Source organism: Equus caballus, chromosome 18 (genome assembly GCF_041296265.1).
Source record: "Equus caballus isolate H_3958 breed thoroughbred chromosome 18, TB-T2T, whole genome shotgun sequence".
Taxonomy (NCBI): Eukaryota; Metazoa; Chordata; class Mammalia; order Perissodactyla; family Equidae; genus Equus; species Equus caballus.
Window position 1 is genome coordinate 57338389 of NC_091701.1, and position 23099 is coordinate 57361487.

Sequence of the window (23099 nt, forward strand, 5' to 3'; positions counted from 1 at the left end):
ATGCAGATCGAGCTCACTAGTGACAGACCAGTGTCATTTCTGACACGTCGCCATAGCTTTTCTTGCTCGTTGGCTGGCACGAGTGGCTGGTGACCTGCCTCCTTTTTCCTTGCTTTGCCACTGTTCATGCTCCTTGGGTGCACTCTGTATGTTGTTTCTGCCACTATCTGGGCTCTTCCATGGTAATTATCACAAACAGCATCGTTTCACTGAAAACACCAATATTCTTCAGTGTTCCCAAGGATGCTTTCATGATATTTTTACAGAGAAAATAGTTGAGTTTCAGGGAGGGAAATAATAAATGTGGTCCTGAGCACTGCCTGAGAGCACTGCACCACAAAGCTTGTAGCACTGGGTTGTAGCAAACTTCAGAAACAGTCTGTAGGATCAAAGCAAAAAGAGGGGCCGCCCTGGTAAGACGTGCAGAAACGGGCTGCTGCATGCTCAGTCGTCTGCTGACACTTTCTGCCACTCTGGTTGCCCAAGTTGGGAAAGTATTTATTTCCATGCTTTTTTGTGCTATGTAACACCTTTTTTCTACCACCGCATATATATTATTAATAAAATATTCCTTTTAAACTTTTAGCTCATTCCCTGTTGATATCAATGGCTAGAGGTTACCTAGTATGCCTTTACACACACCTGTAGGCAGGACCACATTTCATGAATACTGGACGAGATGAGAGCTTAAACGAGAATTAAATGTCCGGAGCAAACCGTTCTACAGCTTTTCTTATAAATGGCAAACTTGTGTTTATAACTCTCACCCTGAGGAAAACCATTACTTGTCCTTGCCCTCAAGTCTCTGTGGGGTTGTTTTGCTAGTTCTGTTCCAGGGGCAACAGAAGGTGCAGTCACTTTGGAGGAACCATTAGTTGAGGTTTGTGTGAACCCCTGAGGTCAAGGCTGTGATTCTGCCATTCAAACCATCAAACAACCTACATGAAGCCTCCTACTTCCAAGACAGCAAAACATGTCTGGTTCTAATTATGTCAATCGCTAAGACAGCTTTCAGTATACCTGTGGACAGAGAAATAATGAAAGAACAAATAAGCATATAGATAGTAGTCACAAAGGATAGGAGTAAAACAGTATTTTTTTTTCAAATTCCAAGTGTTTGAGATTTTGCTCTAAGAACAATGATCCTGAGCACTTTTGCAGAATGTAAAGATATGCGGATTCTTCCTTTGAAGCATGTGGCTTATTTACTAAAACAGCAATCACCTTTTTTCTAACTAACAAATCACATTTTCTCAGAGAACTGGGCACATATTTCCTCCTAGCCACCAATGTGATGACTGTGGGCCCTGTATCCACATTTAATCCGTCAGTGCTTCACGTCCCACCAGACCAAGTGTGTTATAGTTTACACATATTTTACAAATTGGTTCTTAGGACTTTAAACAAAAGCCAAAAGCTGCAAGTGAACAATTTTCTCCTCCGAAAGCAAAAGCTGAGTTGAAGAGAGAGAGAGCGTGTTCTGTGCTCCATGCTCAACAGCTGTGCCCTGCTCAATGCAAGTGTGAAGTTTAGCCACTCAGTAGTTTATCCTGGATTTTTTAATAGATACAGAGTTATAATTATGGTATTTGTATATGTGTCAGTTTACTGTATTCACTGATTCCATATGAAGAAAGCAGAATTCCCATTCCCTGGGGCAGATGCCCTCTTCCGTAAGTCTTGATGTTATCTTCCACTCTGACACGTTCACTTCCATCTACTAATTGCTGACTTTAACGGGAGGGAAGATGTCCAGCGTTTCACTGGGCCTTGTCCTCACAACGGTCTTTTAGTTGAGACTTGATGTAATTCCAGTTAGGTACATCACGCATGTGGAACATGTTCCTGTGCATCAGTGTGACGCAGGCACCTTTGTCCACAGGGCCCCGGTAGGGAGACCATCTTATGTAAAGCTGTTCTCTTCTCGCCACACACACTAAACTGTTATAGCAGATGGTATTTGATGCTGACTTAGAGTGTGTTGAAAGTAGTGTGATGCAGATAACTTAGTTTCCTTTCTCTGCTACAGTCATTATGCTTTTCAATGTCTGCATTGCTGAGTGAAGGCACCTTTTGGCCTGCACTTGACTTAGTTCTGCTACACTGTCGTATGTGTTAATTATGTGCTCCAGGAAAATGAAAGTACAACTATTTCCTGTCACTAGACTAAAATATAATTCTATAAACTATAAAGCCAGTTCATTGTTCATTCCATTTCCAAATAACTTTTAAGATAACCATCTGGCTTGGAAACAACTCCCAAACTCCAGAAACTAAAACAAAAGGAAATGAAAGAATCAATAGTTTTATCCCAGAGTGTAAAATGTAATATATATCTGGTGGTAGACGGGACTTGTAGATAATGGGCCCAACTCTAAGGGAGAGGGAATGTCATGAATCATTTTTATGAAACCCATGAACTCTTTGAACCCACTAACCTACTAAGTAGTAGTCTTATATTACAAAAAAATGAATACCTTAATTCTGAGCCATTTATTTCCTTCTTACTAGTAGGCTTTGGCCTATGACGACTCCAAAAGTTACAGCTAAGAATATCCTAGACTTTGTTGTCTAAAGTGTACCTGTCTGCTTTGTCTGTTTTGTGCTTGCTTAATTTGAAATTACATGTGCGATTTTTGTCATTTTAAGGCACTCAACCAGAATGCTGAACTAAGGAGTCGGTTGAACAGAATACATTCAGAATCTATTATTTGTGATCAGGTTGTCAGTGTAAATATTATTCCTAGCCCCGATGAGGTAAGACTCATTTTTAATAGATGTCCAGTACTTATTTTATAGCATCTAAATCTGCATATTTTTGTTTATTTTTATACAGTTCTTTCACTGTTAGTAAGAGTCCCTGCATAAATATTTGTGTTGCTGATAGTTCAGTGTTCTTTGAGCTTAACATCATTTATTTTTGGTGATCAGTGTCTACTTTTTTGTGTGTGTGTGGTGAGGAAGATTGGCCCTAAGCTAACATCTGTTGCCAATCTTCCTCTTTTTGCTCGAGGAATATTGTCCCTGAGCTAACATCTGTGCCAGTCTTCCTCTGCTTTGTATGTGGGATGTCCCCACAGCATGGCCTGATGAGCAATGTGTAGGTCCACACCCAGGATCTGAACCTGTGAACCCCTGGCCACTGAAGCAGAGCACACAAACCCAACCAGTACACCACCTGGCCAGCCCTGATCAGTGTCTGTTTTTATTTGTTCTTGTGCTCACATGATGCCACTGAATATTTACTTTATATATACCCCAGCTTTGAATTTTCTGTCTGTCTCAACCTTCGTTTGAAATGTTCATTAGATAAAAGTTTTCTTAAGATTTGTTTTAAAAACCCTCTCTCAGGGGTGGCCCCATGGCCTGGTGGTTAAGTTCAGTGCTCTCCCCTTCAGCTTCCCAGGTTTAGTTCCTGGGCGCAGACCTGCACCACTCATTAGTGGCCATGTTTTGGCAGCAACCCACATACAAAGTAGAGGAAGTTTGGCACAGATGTTAGCTCAGGGACAGTCTTCCTCAAACAAAAAGGTGAAGATTGGCAACAGATGTTAGCTCAGGGTGAATCTTCCTCAGCAACAAAAAAAGAACTTTATCTAAGGAGAGAAGCCACCTGACCTTGCTAAGATAGTACTAATGGTGCTGCTACAGCTACTACTGATGATGATGATGATAATTAATGACTAACACATGTCAAGTGAACGCTACTATATGCTAGGCATTGTGCTATTTCACATGTGTTATCTCATTTGACACTCTCAACAGCCCTCTGAGGTAGGCGCTATTATTATTCCATTTTTCAGAAGAATATTTGAAGAAATGGTAAGAAGATAGGAGAACATTCAGTACGTGATCTAAACTTAAATGTATAATTCTGTTTATAACCCTTTATAAAATTATTATTTTATAGCCATGAGAGTTTACACTTTTTGACAGTAATATTAGGTTTTATATACAGTGATGCATGTAACAAGGTGAGAGTTTTAACTAATACTAAGGTCATATTTACACAGAAAACATACATTTTACTAGAAAGCTACAGGTGCAAGGGTTTTACCATCTAACTGCTTAGGAAATACCACCCCAAGACAGCTTCTCTTTGATTGAAGTTACCCACCCTATGTCCATTCACCTCCATGGGTCCCCTGATCTCTGATGACACTTGCGCTCACTCAACTGCTCAGAATCTAGAAGTATTTCTAAAACTTTATCATTTAAAAATTAGTTAACATTCTCAGTTTGAATCTTCTTTTCAACCTGAAACGTGTACTAGAATATATATATATATATATGTATATTATACTTCTCACATATTTTTCTTATTGAAACTTAAATAGCTTCCTGGAAAACAATATTTATCACTTACTGAATAAAAATACAGGTTGGAATAAGGTTCAATAGTCTAGTCATATATTTCATTGGCTAAAATTCATGATCAAACTGGAAAATGACTTTTATATATTCTATCTCAAATATTAGTCTTAACAGATTGTTTTCTTAGCATATCTTTAGTGGTTTCTACAAATACTTCTTGAGGTTGAGTGTACTGGTTAAGTATAGCTAGTAATGACAGGCCTAGTATATGAGAATGAACTTGACTCCACAGTCAGTTCAGGGTGTTGATAGGGACTCAATCTGTTAAATTCTACCTGGTATCAATTGAGCGTAGATTTAAAATCAAGTCACGGTACCAGCATCCTCCAACTATGCCTTTTGGATTCTTTAGACATATTGGAAGGAAACTTACATTGTGGTCATTACTGAGTTGCAAGTGAAAATTACTTGTGGTCACCACTCTTAACATATGGTATGAATTTCTCTAGAAATCTGGCTAGTACATCACGGTCTAATTTGAGCAAATAGCTATTCTTTACACCAATAACAATTACACTGTATGCTTCTCTCTTCTGTAGGCTGGTGAGCAAATCCATGTCAATCTCCCCCTGTCACAGCAAGTAGCCAATGAGAGCCGCCTGTCCATGTCAGAGTCTGTCTCTGAGTTCTTCGATGCGCAAGAGGTACTCCTGTCTGCAAGCTCATCAGAGAATGAGGTAAGGTTCCTTGATGTGTCAACCCCAACTACTTCTGACTGCGAGTTTGAGTTAAAGAGAGTAAGACTATGGAACTCTTTTTTTTTTTTAACATCATAGTAAGATGTCCAAATTGTAGCAAAAAGCCAAAAGCATGCAAACTATATTGGTTCCCATTTACTGAGCACTAAGCACTTCTGGACATCAACTTATATTCCTCTTAAATTTGATGAATAAAAGGAAAGAATCAAGCTTATTTTGACTTTCTTGTACAATTCATATTTCAAGTAACCAAATAGCTGATTATGTAGCTAATAAATATAGAGAGAACAAGAGAAACAGAAAATCACTATTCATGCTTGCACATGTGCACACACATGTATGTGTATATATATACATGTATATATGTGTATATGTATACATCTTTGCTAGAGACATGAATTTGAGCTTTGAAGAATAGTGTCTAGCATATCTAGTTGGGTAATTATGGTTTTTGGAGGCTACCATAAAAGCTTTATTGGATTGCTTTTCGTGTTCATGCGTCTTGGCAAGGTCTTAGAAACAAGGAATCTCTTCCTTGGTCAGGTTGCAGAAACTAATTCTTCTACTGAAATTTAGTCAAGTGTGCTTTGACTTTTTTATTTATTTATTTTTTTGGCATGGGAGAAGCAGCCAGAACTCTTTCCCACACAGCTGATTAGGAATTCTGTCATTTGATATTGCAAATCTGTACTGCATTTTTACAAAAAGGAAATGAAATGGTTGCTAATGTTATTTCCATATCCATAGAAAATAGATTGGAAGGAAACATCCTGACAGTTAGTAGTAGTTGTTTTTGGATGTTTGGAAGTATGAGTGATTTTAGAGATAAAATTAAATGGAAAAGAGAAAAAAATAATGAACATATATCATTTTTATAATGGAGGAAAGGTAAAATAGAATTCATGTATCAGATACTGAATTTGTTATCACACCAAACCATGCACCTGCCTCTCAGATCCCAAGTCATGCATTAGCAGATTCACAGATTCCCATTCATAAGCCAGAGTACTGGTTTAATTATTCATAGTGATAATTGGTGCTATCAGATGGACAAAATAATTATGCTCGCTGATTAGCATCTCTTTCTCTGTAGGCAAATCTGCATGGGAAGCTTAATTCTAGTGAGGAGGTTGTTTGGTGAGCAAGGAAGGAATGGGAGCAGGAGACGTGAGTTGAGTTAACTTAAGGGAGAAGGGGCCAGGGTGTAATAGCTCCCAGCTTTCGTCTCCATCATAGGGATACTCTGACACATGGATGGGGTATTTGTGTCTGTGAGCCAGTCTCTGCACCCGCAGGGACCACCATGCTGGAGACATGCTGCCAGCATTTTCTTTTCTGATTGTCCCTTTTCTGAGCTCCCATTGCTGACCAGTCCTTTGTCCTTCTTCGATGAGTTTCCTATCAAACTTGACTCTACATTATCTGGGCTGTGCCCATCATCTGATAACTTTATAGCCTATCTCTCTGAGAGCAACCTAATTTCCTTATTTCCAAGTTTTTTGGGGGGCACACCCAACTGGGTGCCCAGATGCCACTTGCACCAGACACTGACAATACAGCAATGAAGAGAACGTGAAGCAGATTATTGCACAAGTCCAAGCAAGATGGTGCCACCCCCGGGGGAAGAGTGAACCTAGTGGAGGGACAAGAAGGTAGAGGGCAGGGGTACATGGAGGTGTTACATTCTCTTTGAGGCATCGTGAGTTTATCAGACCTCTCAGTGGGGTTATTTGACCAGCATTTTGGACATTCAAGTTTAAAGCTGAGAGAGAACAGATCTGAAGAGAGAGTGAGTCAGGTCAGGATCCACATAACCAGCTGCCTGTGAGACATTGCCACCTGGGTGCTCCACAGAACCTCTAATTCAGCATGTCCAAAATGAAGGAATCAACAAACCCGTTATATACACACACACACACACACACCCCTAAGGAAGAAACACAAACCTACACGTACTTATATTGCTTATCCAGGTGCTCTTGTACCCAAGTATTCACATCAAATACACAAGTGTTTCCCTTCACTCCTGCCTTACTACCACCCACCACCCACACTGATTTTCTCATTGGGTTCTGTAACTTCTATCACCTAAATACTCTCAGATCCATATATTTTCCCACAGCTCCCTGCTACCATCCAGTTCAGTCCTCCGTCATCTCCCCACCTAGGTCACCCTGTCAAACCCATAACCGGTTTTCCTGCCTTCTTGCCCCCTCTAATCCATTTTTCACTGGGGAGCCTGATTAATCTTTCTGAAATGCAAATCTGATTATGTCCCTATTCCCCAGTGTCCTTAGGATAACTATCTAAACTCCTTAGCTATCATACAAAGACCGTTATAATCAGATCTCTGCCCTCAGCTGTAGCTTCCTGCAACCTCTGTTCTTCTGGAGTCTTCCAGGGGCCAGGGGAGTGATTCCTGGAGTAGTCAATTTGCTAAAGACACCCCATGTCCCATGCTGAAGCCAGGAAAGTGACTCTCTCCTACAACCCACACTGGAAAGAACTGAACTTCATACCTTTTCCATGTGCCCTCTATCTTACAGGTCTTCATAAAATGACTATTTTTACCTAAATCTCCCTTTATCACAACACTCAGTCTTAAGTATTTCAAGAAGCTAGACCATGGCAGACCCCACGATGTTCTCAGTCATTCCTCTCCTTCAGCTGAGACTGTTACTGCATCAGCCTCAGCTGCCCGAGTCTCTTAAGTTCCTTTGTCATGAGGTCCCCCAGAAGGCTCCTCAAGTCTTCACCCCAGCAGACTCGGCAAACCCACCTGGTTAGTTGACTGTACATATGTGAGTCCTAGCAGCAGCTGCAGGGGCGGCTCAAGCTGCATATTCTGCACTACAGCTGCCAAAGGTGACTGGGCATCTCCACTTGCCATCCACCCTGGCTGGAACACTTCCAGAGAGCTGCACGTTCAAATCCCTCTCTTGCCTCAGTGTACTCAAAAGTCACCTTCGCAGATGCCTATCCTGGCTGCCTGTCTACAATTTAGAGCTACCATTTCCTCCTCTCCCCTCACCTTCCATATTCCTCTTCCCTTTTTATTTTTTTTCCTTAATACTTAGCATTATCTAACAAAATATACATTCCATATATTTCACTCGTCTGTTGTGTGTCTCCCGTACTAGAATGTAACTTCCATGAGGGGAGAGATTTCACCACTAAGTCCCCAGCACCAGAACGGTTCTGGTGAGCCCAGAGCAGGTACTCAATAAATGTTTGCTAACTGAATGAAGGAAGGAATGCTCATAGCACCTTAACACATGATTAATCTGAGAAACATCTGGGCATTCACTGTCTTACATTAACATTTTCCATGACTGAGAGAAAAATCCTCTTTATGTGACATCTACCAAGGCACCTCACTTAATGAATGCTTGGTCCCTTTAAAAAATGCTCTTCTTCTCATGGGCCGGCCCCGTGGCTGAGTGGTTAAGTTTGCACGCTCCGCTGCAGGCGGCCCAGTGTTTCGTTGGTTTGAATCCTGGGCGCGGACATGGCACTGCTCATCAAACCACGCTGAGGCAGCATCCTACATGCCACAACTAGAAGGACCCACAACGAAGAATACACAACTATGCACTGGGGGGCTTTGGGGAGAAAAAGGAAAAATAAAATCTTTAAATAGGATAAGAAAAAAAAAATTTTTTTTTAAAGTTAAAAAAAATGCTCTTCTTGCTTCCAGAATGATCTACGTCCTTGCCTCTGCTTTTAAACTTGTTTCTGCAAGGCTACATGCCTGGTTGCATTTAAAAAAAAAAATTCCTGAACTCTTTTGAATCCGTGAGCCCTTAAATAAAAATATTTGGCCACGGGAATTCTTGACCATGGAGGGAAAAACAAATATATATTAACTATTCTATTATAATACTGGAGAGCCTTAACTTTATATACAGGATTCTATTATAATACTGGAGAGCCTTAACTTTATATACAGGATAACAGGAGTAGACCACAGCCAGACTGCCCAGCCTTAGCTACTGGCCACACGTATAATCTAGATCTTACTCAGGGGCCACTGTCATTGGCCACTAGAATTCTTTTATGTTCTACATGGACCATTCTACATGTGCATGGATTTTGGACTATTTCTATCATGTATTAGTTTGGAAGAGATTAGAAGCTGAAGAGGAGTAGACTGTTGATAGCTTTTTGTAGGATAAACATGACTCTTTCTCAGCAAACATTCAAACAATATACATGCATGCAACATGAATTTGGTTTGAGCAGGCATTCATCTCCTCTAACTTAATTGGGTGTGATTAGCTTTTCTCAGAGAAATCACATGAAATAGTTTGATTTACTTTTTTTCTTTCAAGCTCAAGAAGGTGGGTTTCATGAGTCTGATGGTTTAACCAGCAGGTTTGTTGCAGTCGATGGGAACCGGAAGCCAGTGGCAGTGGGAAAATATGAATCAGAAAAAGACTTGATTCTCAATTTACCATCTTACAGACTTGCTGAGTGTGCAGAAGCAAAACTACCATTGCTTATTTATACCCACAGTCATTCTCTCCAGTGCTCTATTCTCCCTAGATATGTGAGCTTTCGTCAACTCTAATTTTATTTATTTATTTTTGAGGAAGATTAGCCCTGAGCTAACTACTGCCAATCCTTCTCTTTTTGCTGAGGAAGCCTGGCGCTGAGCTAACATCGGTGCCCATCTTCCTCTACTTTATATGTGGGACGCCTACCACAGCATGGCGTGCCAAGTGGTGCCATGTCCACACCTGGGATCCGAACTGGCAAACCCCGGGCCGCTGAGAAGTGGAGCATGTGAACTTAACTGCTGCGCCACTGGGCCGGCCCCTGTCAACTCTAATTTTAAAACCATCAACCATAAATACAGAAAACTTAAAGGCAAAGACTGATTGTTTTTGTTACATACAAATTTAAGACTTTAACATGGCCTCAAAAAATCACATAAACAATGTTAAAAAATAAATTGCAAACTGAGAAAAAATGTAACCTCTATGATGAACTGAAAAATGTGTGAAAGATAAAAAAATTCACAAAATTTGAAATTGAGACTTTAAAAACAGGTCTTTTATGTATGTTAGGTAGATAGATATCAAAAAGCATTGATAGTATTTAGTGTATAAGTGGGTGTGGAGAGATGGATGCTTTCATTTACTGCTGCTGAGAACAAATTAATGCAATCTTTCAAGAGAACAATTTGCCAAGATGGGACTAAAGCCAAAAGTCACCCATGTGACCGAGCAGTTTCACTTCTAGGAATAAATCTTAATGAAATTTCCAGACAGATTCACAGAAATATGTTTACAAAGATGTTCATTCAAGTATTATCTATTATAATAAAAAGTCCGAAACCACTTAAATGCTGGTTAAATTCCTTGGTTCTAACTGTCTAATGAAGTATGTTGCCATCCCAAATAAAGATGAAGAGCTATATTTATTAGAATGGAAATATATTCAGAACACTATAAAAAAATATGTAAACTCATCCCCTTTTTCAATATCTAAAGACAGATGTATCAATGTTTTTGTATAGACGTTTTGAAACTGGGAGTAACATGCACCGAATGTTAAAAGTGATCTTCTTTAGATGATGGGATTATGGATGATTTTTATATCATCTGTTTACCCTCATCTAATTTCTAATTTGCTCCGATAAGAATGTTTTGTTTTTATGTTCAGAAAAAAATATAGCGCTAGTTCCGTTTTGAAGAAAGTAAATGAGTATCAACAGCTTTCTTGCCTGCAGAGACATTCGTTTCTCCCCTTTCTCTGAATGGCTCTACCATGCTCCTTTGTTTTCTTATCTGCTCCATTTCTAAGTACATATGTTGCCTCTTAATTTTATTCTCACACAAATTTTAGTTTCCTTTTAGTTCCATGTTTTTCTTATGTAGAGAGTGGCTTAATTCTTGATTTCTCTCTATCCCCAAATCATCCTCCCACTCGCCCAAATAATCTGCCAGATTTTATCCGTTGCACTTCAGTTGTGGCTCTCAAAGTAGCCTTACCTCTGGGTCCTCACTGTGGCCGTCTTAATCTAAGCTGTCAGTATTTCTTACCCGCATCTATGCAGTGTCTTATTATCTGGCCTCCTTAGGGAAAGCTGTCAAGCGTCTTCCTGAAAACTAAAGATGACTCTATCATTCGCTTGCATTTAATAACTCACAGTATTATACGTGAACCCTTTACGCTGACGTGAAAAGCCCTTCACAGTCGGACTCTCTTCTTGTTAACCCCACCCTCTGCCACAGCCACTCGACTTCTTAGTTTTCCAGGAATGAATGTTTCTCTCGTGGTCCTTGCCTTTGCACACTCTCTTCTTCCTCTGCTTCTCCCCCTTTTAACAACTTCTCCAATCCCCACTTCAAACATTACTTCCTCTGGGCAGCCTCTCCTGACTCTCTAGGGAGAGTCATAGGGCCTCCTTTTTTGCACTTTCTTACTGTGTTGTACTGAAATATTTGTAGTTATGTACAAGCCTCCCCCAGCCTCCCAGCCCAACTAAGACAGGGAGCTATTTAAAGAGAAGAGCTGCTTTCAAGCAACCCTGTATTCTGGCTCATGGAAGACCCTCAGGTGTTCATTGGACATAGGCCAAATTCATTTCCCACCATGCCCTCTGCTTCTCATTAGGCAATATCTTGTTATTTTTAATCCTCTGATTTTCTGAAGTTAAGACTGAACAAGAATTCCAATCCTTTCTATGTTCTTTCCTGTCTTAGGCTTCAGATGATGAGTCTTACATCAGCGATGTGAGTGATAATATATCTGAAGACAACACCAGTGTCGCAGACAACATTTCTCGGCAAAGTATGCATCCTTTGAGCTTCCAGATGGTTCTATCTACATGCCAAATCACAAGGCTGGTGATTCAATGAACGATCATTTCCCCCCCACTCATTGTTCCTTTTACAGCTGATTGTTCAATAGATTTTGTATTTGTATAGTCTGTTGAGGTAATGGTTGAAAAATCTGTTAGGTAGATGGTTAAGTGAAAAAGTTTTACTTCTTGCTCAAACCAAAAGTTTGAGTCTTTCTTATTAAATATGTTTAATTTTTTAAAATTTGACTTGTTTTTTCTTGAACTATATTTGAGTATATTTAACACCTTGTTTAAAAACTGTACACTCGTGTTTTGTTCATTTATTAGCAACCTTGTATAGAAATAATTCTTGAGAGCGTATGATGAAGGCTTGAGAAATGTATCACAGTCGGAATTATTGGAAAGTTATTTCCATCCCGGGATTTGTGAAATCAGAAAAGCAAAGTATCTTTTATTGTGATCTCATCTTTCTCCTGCTTTCAGTCTTGAATGGGGAGCTTACGGGAGGGGCCTTCCGAAACGGACGTCGGACATGCCTGCCAGCTCCCTGTCCGGACACCAGTAACATTAACCTCTGGAATATCTTGAGGAACAACATTGGTAAAGATCTATCTAAAGTCTCTATGCCTGTGGAGCTAAACGAGCCACTGAACACTCTGCAGCATCTCTGCGAGGAGATTGAATACAGTGAGCTTCTGGACAAGGCTTCAGAAACCGACGACCCCTATGAGCGCATGGTAATAAATAACAGAACAGTGCTTTTCTGGGATTTGTCAGCCCTAGACCTGGGCTAAGGCAGAATTCATTATGGTAGCATATTTGATCTTTGCGTAACATTCTCTCTGCATAGGTAAGAGAGGAATCGGTCTATTTGCATAAATTCTACTGGAAAATACACACATTGTGGCTTATGCTTGGTTTAGAGTGTTTCTGAAGTTAGGATGGAAAGATGTCACAGTCCTTACAGGTTTAAGGCATGTCTGGCCTTGCTTTCTCAGCTTTTCCTGAATGCCAAGAGAGCCCATTTGTTCAGGAACTTGGATCTGAGAAAGTAACCTCCTGTTTGTGTTTTGCCCTGGCCTCTCTGCCACATGACTGTGGAAAACTTGACCTGCCCTCTGAGAAGCACCAGTGGCCACCATCCTTCTGCACGTGGTGTTAAGATTTTGCAAATGGCTTAAACTGGAAACTGGTTTTCAAAAATTGAACTCTGGGGGCTGGCCTGGTGGCATAGTGGTTAAATTCACACACTCCACTTTAGCGGCCCGGGGCTCACAGGCTCAGATCCTGGGTGCAGACCTACACACCACTCATCAGGCTATGCTGTGGCAGTGTCCCACTTAGAATATAGGCGAAGACTGGCACAGATGTTAGCTCAGGGACAATCTTCCACACCAAAAAAAAAAAAGAACTCTGTGACACTCAGGAAATTGAATGGACAGATGAGTGAAGAATACTTGGCCTAATTGCCTGCTTGTTCCCATGTAAGGAGTTTAACTTCATTTTCATTTATTTTTTCCCCCGTAAGTTTATGAAGAGCAAGTGCAAATAATAGAAAATGCAGATGCCATCAAATCAGCACCTGCTGATGGGGATGTGTAAAATCTAGAGGAATAAGGGACAAACAGACCTGGAAATAGTCTCTCCTATATTATTTTCCTTTCTTAAATGTTTTAACAGGTTCTTATTGCTGCATTTGCAGTTTCAGGATATTGCTCCACCTATTTCAGAGCAGGAAGTAAGCCATTCAACCCTGTCCTTGGGGAGACTTATGAATGCATTAGAGAGGACAAGGGGTTCCGCTTCTTCTCAGAACAGGTACGTCCCACCTGACTCAGTGAGGTCTCTACGTAAGTAGGAAGGCAGTCTGATGAGGCAAATAGCTTTTTGATAGACTTCTGTTTAGGGCGAGTTATGATACCAGTTAACAGAAAACTCACTTAGTTTATCTATAAAATTGCCCACTCTAAGATGCATATAAGTTCTCTGTGTTTAAGCATGAAGTCTTAAAAGTTAAAGATTCAGTAATTTGCTTATACATTTTGAGAATAATTCACTAATAGAGATAGATGAATTGAGTAGTTTTTCTTTGGAAGTAGCGAATATATGTTGTAAAAAAAATTATTGTTTATGGAAATTTTAACACTGATGTCATTGCCTTCTTTTTTTGTTTTTGTTCTTTTTTGTTTTTGATTACCAGGTTAGCCATCATCCACCCATTTCTGCTTGTCACTGTGAATCCAAGAATTTTGTGTTTTGGCAAGGTTTGTATCTCAGTTACAACTTAAAAATCCAATTGATGACTATATAGTCTAGATACAACTATAAAACAATTTCCAGTTTCCAGAGGTACATTGTACTCAGTTTAGATTTCTAACTTTGGAACTCAGAGAATGTTGGTAATTGGTGCAGAGTTCAGTTTGAGAAATTAGATTTCTTGGTTTAAATATGAAACCATGTCATCTAGGAGATGAGATTGTTTATCTAGGAAGCAAAGCCCTGTGGGACCACAGAGGTCCTTGCTGACTGTGTCAGCTCTGGGCTATCACTTTACCTCATTGTGCCTCATTGTCTGCATCTCTAACATGCAAAAGGTTATATCTGCTGCCTTCTTGCTTTGTGAGGGTGTGCAAAGAGATCTTAATCCTCAAGGAAGTCTCCACAGTGCATCGTCTGTGGTCACAGTCTATTTAGATATATAAACATTGCAGTGATTTCTGGTCTTTAACTCATTGAGGTTTAGTAGTTTGGATTGAAGTCTCTAATCTGTGCCCATTGTTCCATCAGAATGTGTTACAAACTCACCTAAAATAAAACACTTCAAAACCCCTTTAGAAAGAAAAAGAAAAAAATATATATATATATATATGTAAATTTGACCATTAAGTATAAATAGTTCCTTCATGTTTGGAAGGGTGCTTCATTGTGCACAGAATGACTCTTTTCATATGCACTTCCTCAATCTGAAAACACACGAAATGATGGAACATTGCAACTGTACTGTATTGCAAAATAAGAAAATAAATATTTCTTGCTCATAACAAAGAGTCAGAAATTTTGTGGAGACAGCACTAAGCTCCCTTAGATCATCGAAGTGGGACCAGGTGGTTATTACGAATTCACAGGTAAGCCTGAGTTTCCACAAGTAAAACGTGAAGCCATCATGTGAGATAAAATGCTGGGCCCTGGGCCATATCTTAACAATGTAGGAACATGTTAAAGTTAATCCAACTTTCTCATAAATCTTACCTATCTGTATTTAGAAATTTTATTTTTGTACTCTTCTCCCAAATCATACATATAACTCTTAGAATAAATGTATATATAAATCAGTGATATTGCCATACTGAAATTATTTTTACTATATACCTCATTTTTTATATATATGTTAACTATTTCCACCATTTAGTTAAAATTTATAACAACATTTATCTAGACATTAAAGCATAGTAGAGTATATGTGTATGTTAATACACACACATATTATTCCAGGCTTTTCCCAGTTTTATTAGTTGAAAACAAACATGGAGCATGTATTATGGAGAAACATAGATAGTAGATGTTTTTGGTTCACAGTTAATCTTTTCACCTTTGGCTGTCCTTAGGCACTTATGTTAAATCAACAGTATAGAGTCAATTGTGATTACAAAGGTTCTTTGTAAAATGCAAAGTGTGATACAAAGTTAGTGGGGTTTTTTGTGTTTTTTTGTAAGATTGGCCCTGAGCTAACATCTGTTGCCAATCTTCCTCTTTTTGCTTGAGGAAGGCTGGTCCTGAGCTAACATCCGTGCCAATCCTCCTCTACTTTATGTGGGATGCCACCACAGCGTATGTATATGCCACCACAAGCATATACTTGGCTTGACAAGTAGTGCTAGGTCTGCGCCCGGGATCCAAACCTGTGAACCCCAGACCACCAAAGTGGAGTGTGCAAACTTAACCACTACACCACCAGGCCAGCCCCCAAAAGTTAGTTTTTATAGAATAAATGATTAGATATGGAGTATATATTTCTTGTCCTCTGCTTATGTTATTTAGATATCAGATGGAAAAACAAGTTCTGGGGGAAGTCGATGGAAATCCTGCCTGTTGGAACACTGAATGTCATGCTTCCAAAGTAGGTTGCTCTCATCTTCCTTTTGGTCTCCTATCTGCTTTCCTAAATCAGAAACGGGTATGTGAAACTCTAGAAGTGCCAAGGATCCATTTCCCTGTATGGCAAAATCTTCTGTTAACTTTGCCGAAGTTTTGAGAATGGAATCCCACAAAAGCAAATGAGAACTTTAGCATATGTATCAAAGCTTCCTATTTGTCTCTGCACATCCTCCCTTGATCAGTCAACACCAGGTCACTACCTGTCCCAGTCACCTTGTTAGTTTGCATTTTATATAGAAGTTTCTTTTTTTTAGCCATTTCTTTTCTATACAATTTATAATATCATTTTTGAGTTAATGTTAGATTCAGGGACTATTTTTCATTTCTAAGTCATTTCATTAAGGAAGAGTGATGGAATCCTTATATGGTTGTTTTCCAGAGGATATAGTCTATAAATCTTGTTAAATTAATTGAAGTTTTCATTGAGGCCAAAGGCTTGATTGGTTTTGTTTCTGTCTTCATTTGGTTCATTTGGTTTGGTTTGGTTTTTTCTATTTGAATGAGAGAATTTTCTGGTAGATTGGATATGGAGAAAGGTGGAGAGAGGGAGGAGGGGAATTCCCAGGACCACAAAATAAACTTTCACTATTTGCAAATTTGTGAGAAAGAAAGAATGTTCCCAGTCATATATAGTGCCTACATCATACCAACTCATAAACTTTTTAGAAACTTAGAATCATTTTATTTTATCTTGAAATAACATTTTATTTTAAAATATACACAACGTGTACATGTGATCTGAAGCTATGTCATCTCATTCCTTGGCAGAAATTCTGTAACGTTACTCCCCAGAATTTGCATTAGATATGTGCTGTCTTAATTATTCTCATCAATCTTTTCCCAAAGAATTATTCACACCTTTGGTCTTACCTCGAAGTATGAAACAATGTTCTCAGAGTAATCTTGCATAAATGCATGCCCTACCATTCCTCTCTCCTCCCTCGAATCCTCCCACCATGGCCTGTTGCCTGCAGGGTCAATCCAGACTCACTGGTATGTCATTGAAGGCCTTGCCTGCTCTGCCCCATCAAACCTTTCCAGCCTTGCCTCTCACCACACCCACTCACCTGTAGCACACCACTCAGGGGTCCCCAGGTGCGTCATGCTCTTCTGGCTTCTGATGCTTTTCCCCAACCTGTAGTGCCCTCCTATCCATCCTCCAAGCTTAGACCAAACCCAGCCTCCTCTGGCAAGCCTTCACCCCGCATTCAAGGCAGATCTAAGGCTTAAGGGCTCCCCCTTATGTGTTCTCATGACGCTTCCTCATGAGTATTTGTTGACATGTACATCTACCCCTACCATACTGTTGGCTCCAGGAGAGCAGGCCCTACTCAACTTGGTAGCTTTACCATCTGGCCCATAGAAAGCACTGAAATGCTCCTTAAATGAATGAGTCATGTCATAAACATCCTTGACCACATAGAAACTTTCAACAAAGAAATGAGAGGAAACTGAGAGAAAAGGAAGCTTTCACCAAAGAATATTCTCGTTAGAAACAGTAATGTATATATGTGACCTTCGCTGACATTAATCCGTGTTGTATTCTTCACTAGGTATGGAGATTGCTATGTGTGGAACAAAGTCACCACGTGCATACACAACATTCTCAGCGGGAGGAGATGGATAGAGCATTATGGAGAAGTAACCATTAGAAATACCAAAAGCAGTGTTTGCATTTGCAAACTCACATTTGTCAAGGTAAATAATATCTTACAACAGTAAGGAAAAAATAGTGTAATATACTTCCTAAGGAAGAAATAAAACAGTTACCTTAAACAGCACAAGCGAGTCTGTCCTGTATCGTGATCCTTAAGGACATTTTAGATAAGAAAGCAGAACCCACTGATGGAGTTCCTCAAGGCACGCAGACTTCTGAATGTGTGGGGGTCAAAAAAGGCACCATCTCAAAACAGAAAAAAAAAAATCTTTTTAAAGAATTTTCTTTTTAAGCAGCCATTCAGTAGTTCATTAAGTAAAATTCCAGAAAGCACTTCTTGCCTATAGCAAGTCTCCTGGTTTATATTTCTATTTCTGTTCCTGCTTGATTACAGCATATTCAAGTGATCTTATTTTAGGGACCTAATTATAATGCAGTTGTCATTTTCTGAGGGTGTATGTAGATGATAGCTTCCAGTCACTATAAGCTTATCCAACTCTGCCACTATTATAATCCAAATAAGTTCAAGAAAAAGCATTACCTTTATTAACAAGAAAAGATGTCTGGGATAGGAATGCCTACAGAAGGAACACCATTTTCCCTCAGTCTCTCTGGTCTAAAGTGGAACGCACAGTCTCTCTCCATGTTTGTTTCAATGTCCTGCAGAGTTCATCATGGTGCAGAAACTCCATACCCCCTTTATCTTTTCTACTCCTGATCTCATTCTAATATGGTAGAAACGGGTAACATATTGGAGTCTTAAAGCTCAAAGTTTTCTCTTCTTAATTAAATCCTTTTAAGCCACATTGGGAGGTCATGTTAGTTTTGAATATCTTTATTTTGGCTCAAGATGTTTTTCTTTTTTTCCTTCTTTCCTTATAGATTCATTAGGTGGCTCAGAACTGACGAGCCAGGATCACTCTTTGCTCTGATGGGTGATGACAGTAAATGAGTGCATTTAGTTTTGTAGGCTCTGAGAAACTTCCATCTAGGCCTGCCCCTAATGTTAGCAGAGCTCTGGGCAAGAGGACAAATGCAAGTTCCTATTCCATTGGTGTCAATATTTAAAACATGTAAATGAGGCCCACAAACTGTCAAATAAAATATGTTCTATCCTTCACTTTGACAAATATATCTTTTATTAAAAAAAAAAAAAAAGAAAAACCTGCAAGACCAGGTCAGATACTTCAGAACTCTGTGCTGGAAATCTGGCAGTGCAGGAGACCCAGTCCTGGCCCTCACCCTTCCCCACCATCTTCCCGCCTCTGGCTCTATCCTTGTCCTGCACTGCCAGGGGTCTCACACACACACATATGTAGGCAGTCCAGCCTGCACATCCACGCTCTGTCCACACCCCCCTCAAACAGCTGCCCTTGGCCACCCCTCAGACCTGAAGATTCACACACTGGTGGGTGGTCTGCCCCTTGGTGGATGAATCCAAGGAAAAGGCCTGTGCAGGCTATGGAGTAAGCTTAGAGCCACTTGGACAGGGAATTCTAGGGTCCTGCATACTTGGGGCTTGATCTAGAACAGGAGCCATGGGATCCAGAAGGGTAAATTCCCACAGACTTCTCACTGTTTTGGGAGGTGACCAAAGCAGGCTCTTTATGATAAAAGTTAGCAATTTACAGATACTGTGGAAATTATTTCACGAACTACTTCTACAGCATTGCCAATTGAAATTCATTTAAATTCATGAACAGAGGAAAAATTCGAGGAGGATGTAAGGAAGAAACTCCTACCTATAATTAACATTAGGTTATTAGATAGAAGCTGAGCCTTCTCAGTGTTCTGCTGCCATGCTCTAGCCAACACTGAGAAAGCCAACCTTCCTTATAAAACATTTTAAGATAGATATCTGAACATGGTTTGAATGAGGAGCTTCAAAGTTAAGGCAGTTTTCCATATGGAAATTATAGCAATTGGGGTTATTAAGGAGATTGGGTGTTTCCATTGGGGTTTGGTTTTTCCAGGTGAATTACTGGAATTCGAATGTGAATGAAGTCCAGGGGGTTGTGATGGATCAGGAGGGGAAGGTGGTACACCGGCTGTTTGGGAAGTGGCATGAAGGGCTCTACTGCGGCGTGGCCCCCTCCGCAAAGTGCATCTGGAGACCAGGTGAGGCGGCAGGAGTGTCTTTCCTCAGGAGGGCAGCATGAGTGACAGAGGACAGGGATGTCCAATCATCCCATGCAGTTCACCTTGTTTTCTGTAACAATGTTTGAAAACAGTGTTTTCAAAACCATAGATGCTTAAGGCAATTGTAGTTACATTTATACTTAACATATAAATTAGATAAGTCCCAATATTTGATAATAAGGAGTAGTAAAATTTAGACCAAATCTGACCTGTGGTCAGAGATTGGGCTTCATGTAAAATCACTCTAAATGTTATGCCTACATTTAAAAGCTAGGAATATTTATTAAAGGGTTTAGATAATTGAAATATAGAAACTTAAATCCTTACTCATGTTATTTACTCTGTTTTAATAAAACAAAGGAAAGCCTGCAAACATCTATAATCCACAAATTCAGTAACTTACTAGTTACTTACTAGTAACTTACTAGAGTAAGTGACCTTTTTATTTGAGCAGCAAAAAGTTGCAATATGTTGACTTTTAATAAAAGACTTCAAGAGAGTTCTAGTAATATACTAACATATAATTGAATATCAAGTACTAATAGCACAAGGCTCCACATGACATCTATTTTCACTGGAATTTTGTCAGTTAAGCCCTAACTTTAAAATTAGTTGTTGGTTTCCTAAGAGACCTCCATGAGTGTTTAAATTTCCTGCTAAGAGAGTGGTCAGTTCAGTCATTCAGCAGTTGTTTACTGAATACTGACTGCATCAGGTTTTGCTCTAGGAGCTTGGAATACATCAATGAGCAAAGCATACAAAGATCCTGCCTTCAGGTCTAGTTAAAAAGTGCCAATAAATGTTTATTTAGAGCTGCATCTTTTTCTTTTCTAAAAGGAAGTAAATTGTAAGTGTTTCTAGTGAAATCTTAATGCTCATAGTTAATCACTCTAGCATTTAGTTACCCAATTGGATATTTGAGAGAAAAATTATGGAGTAGTTTAGCCAGAAGGCCACTATGTGTACATTATATATTATATATATGTGTATATATATATATATATATATAGTCTTAAAGGCTGGATTTTATTAAATATATGAATCTATCATTCATGATAATTAACATAAAGTTTCCCATGTAGCAAAATACAACCAATTTAATTCACTTAAAAAATTCATAAGCTAGTGTTTATGACTACAAATTTGCTCTTAGTGTGGGTATTAATTAAGCATCTGGGTTAAGTCAGCTTCGGCACATTCCATAAGCCTCTTTGCCTCTCACAGTCGTTCACTGGCCTCATTCTAGGTTCCATGCCAACCAACTATGAGCTCTACTATGGCTTCACGAGGTTTGCTATTGAGCTTAATGAGTTAGACCCTGTACTAAAAGATCTCCTTCCACCGACAGACGCCCGGTTTCGGCCAGACCAGAGGTGAGCATGGCAGTGGTATTTAAGATGGACACTAGATCATGACATGGCCCTACAGATGTCGTTAAGACTTATTTTCAATACCATCATTTATTTATTCGTTGAATCCTTCATTCATTCCCTTATTCACTCAGCAGTATTTGAGTCTTCTACCCCAGGTTGAACAGTATTCAGAGGAGGATCATAACCGAAAGATTAGCTCAACAAACCGCTCCTCACAGATGACACGATGTTTTTAACAAAAAGTTTCTGCCCACCACGCCGCCCCCAAGTTTACCAAAGGGCTGCAAATCCATGAATTCTCTCTCCACTAAATACAGAGTCAATCCTCACCCAGTGTTTTTACCTTTTTCCTTCTGGTATTCTGTAACATGGAATATCTTTTACACTGAAGAGTAAGAAGATAAGTTACAGAGGCACCTAGAAATGCTTTGAGTTAAAGTCTGGAGTTTGCCCAATATGGTTTAATCCCACAGGGTGTGAGACGTACTCAAAATACAGTACCTTTAATACCTCTGATCCTTATTTTTTTATTATTCTTATATGGTTCTGTACTCATGTTGTCCATTCCTACAGAATTAAATGTGATATGCCATGCAAATTCCATCCAAGATCATTTCTGTTTCCAATGTATTTGTGGCTTTGTTTGTCGTCTGCCAAAATGGTCCCAGCATTGAATGTGCTACTATTTAGTTGTCTCATATTCCCCCCTCTCTCTCTAGAATATGCAGTCTCACTGCTTGGCATTCAAATTCGTCAGTAAACTTCCTGTACAATGTGTATCATATTGAATCCCCGTTCTTTGCTCTCGTTTTGACATTTAAATGTTTGCAAGTCACCATTAGGTCTGCTTTTTCTTTCTCAATTCTTTTCCAGTATTCCCTCTCTGAATTTCACTTACGATTCATTTCCTTTCTGTGGGCTTTTATAATTTTCCTCAACTCTTACCTTTTCTTTTTTTCATCAGTTTTACTCTCTCCAATAAAACAGGAAAACTCGTTCCCTCCCAATCTGTTCCAAAAGTGGAGAACAGCCAGTTACCCTCCTCCATTCTGTGACCCTTAACAAGGGCTTTTTGATAAGAGGGAAAATGGGCGTAACATGGGACTTCATGCTGTTCGAACCCTGGACTCCCTAGTCATCCTGAAAATGTCAAGTCATAGAAACTTAGACAGCCCAGAAAAGTCTTCAAAGCCAAGCCACTCACCTTTCACTCCTGCCTTTCTATTGCTCTATGCAATAGTTTAGTTCACATACGCAGAAGGCAAGTTCATTGATGGCCAGGCAGAGGTGTGGCCTGGGGCAGGGGTAAGGGGCCATTATCAGAGCATTACTGTTCACTGTGTTATGTTCCCAGCAACCAGAGTGTACTTGTATGCAAATGAGATCCTTTTTTCTCAGAAAAGAGGGTAATATAATATACTAAAATATTAACTGCTTTCTGCTTAGATTTTTGGAAGAAGGAAATGTGGAAGCTGCAGCAGCAGAGAAGCAAAGAGTGGAGGAGCTCCAGAGATCTCGAAGACGATACATGGAGGAAAACAACCTGGAACATAGACCAAAATTTTTTAAGTAAGTCACTTCATTCCCACAACAAGTTCATGTCTTGCAGGTGGGCACCGCAAGCAATGAGAAACTCCAAGTGAAAAGAAAATGAGGGATAGTTTAGGTCCAGAGAGATTAAAGGTGGGAAAATTAAACTGATTTTGGTAACTGGTTTGGGCAGTGAAAATATTGACTCAGACTTTGCACCTGTGAAAACTTTGTAACCATAAAAATAAATTCCCCTCAACAGCTCTTTGCTTTTTATGGCAGCAAAAAAAGAGTCAAGGTTTTGCCCAAGATGCTCTTCATCCCTCAGCTACTCCCTTTAGAATGGGAGGAATTTGTTCCCA

The 23099-nt window shown here is 39.6% G+C and overlaps 1 protein-coding gene across 50 annotated transcripts in view; it reads left to right on the top strand.

Annotated features, from left to right (window-relative positions):
- OSBPL6 (oxysterol binding protein like 6) overlaps positions 1-23099 on the top strand; it is a 198719-nt gene that overhangs the window by 171169 nt on the left and 4451 nt on the right. For 35 of the 50 annotated variants that reach the window (XM_070241304.1, XM_070241293.1, XM_001497310.7 and 32 more), the window contains 11 exons: positions 2650-2757; positions 4914-5051; positions 11783-11870; positions 12367-12620; positions 13564-13701; positions 14084-14147; positions 15922-16000; positions 17592-17736; positions 19669-19813; positions 21081-21207; positions 22654-22776. In XM_070241304.1, coding sequence (XP_070097405.1) covers positions 2650-2757; positions 4914-5051; positions 11783-11870; positions 12367-12620; positions 13564-13701; positions 14084-14147; positions 15922-16000; positions 17592-17736; positions 19669-19813; positions 21081-21207; positions 22654-22776 — 1409 coding nt within the window. The remainder of the gene's footprint in view (positions 1-2649; positions 2758-4913; positions 5052-11782; positions 11871-12366; positions 12621-13563; positions 13702-14083; positions 14148-15921; positions 16001-17591; positions 17737-19668; positions 19814-21080; positions 21208-22653; positions 22777-23099) is intronic. The other 15 variants (XM_070241316.1, XM_070241305.1, XM_070241313.1 and 12 more) reach the window with 1 other exon arrangement.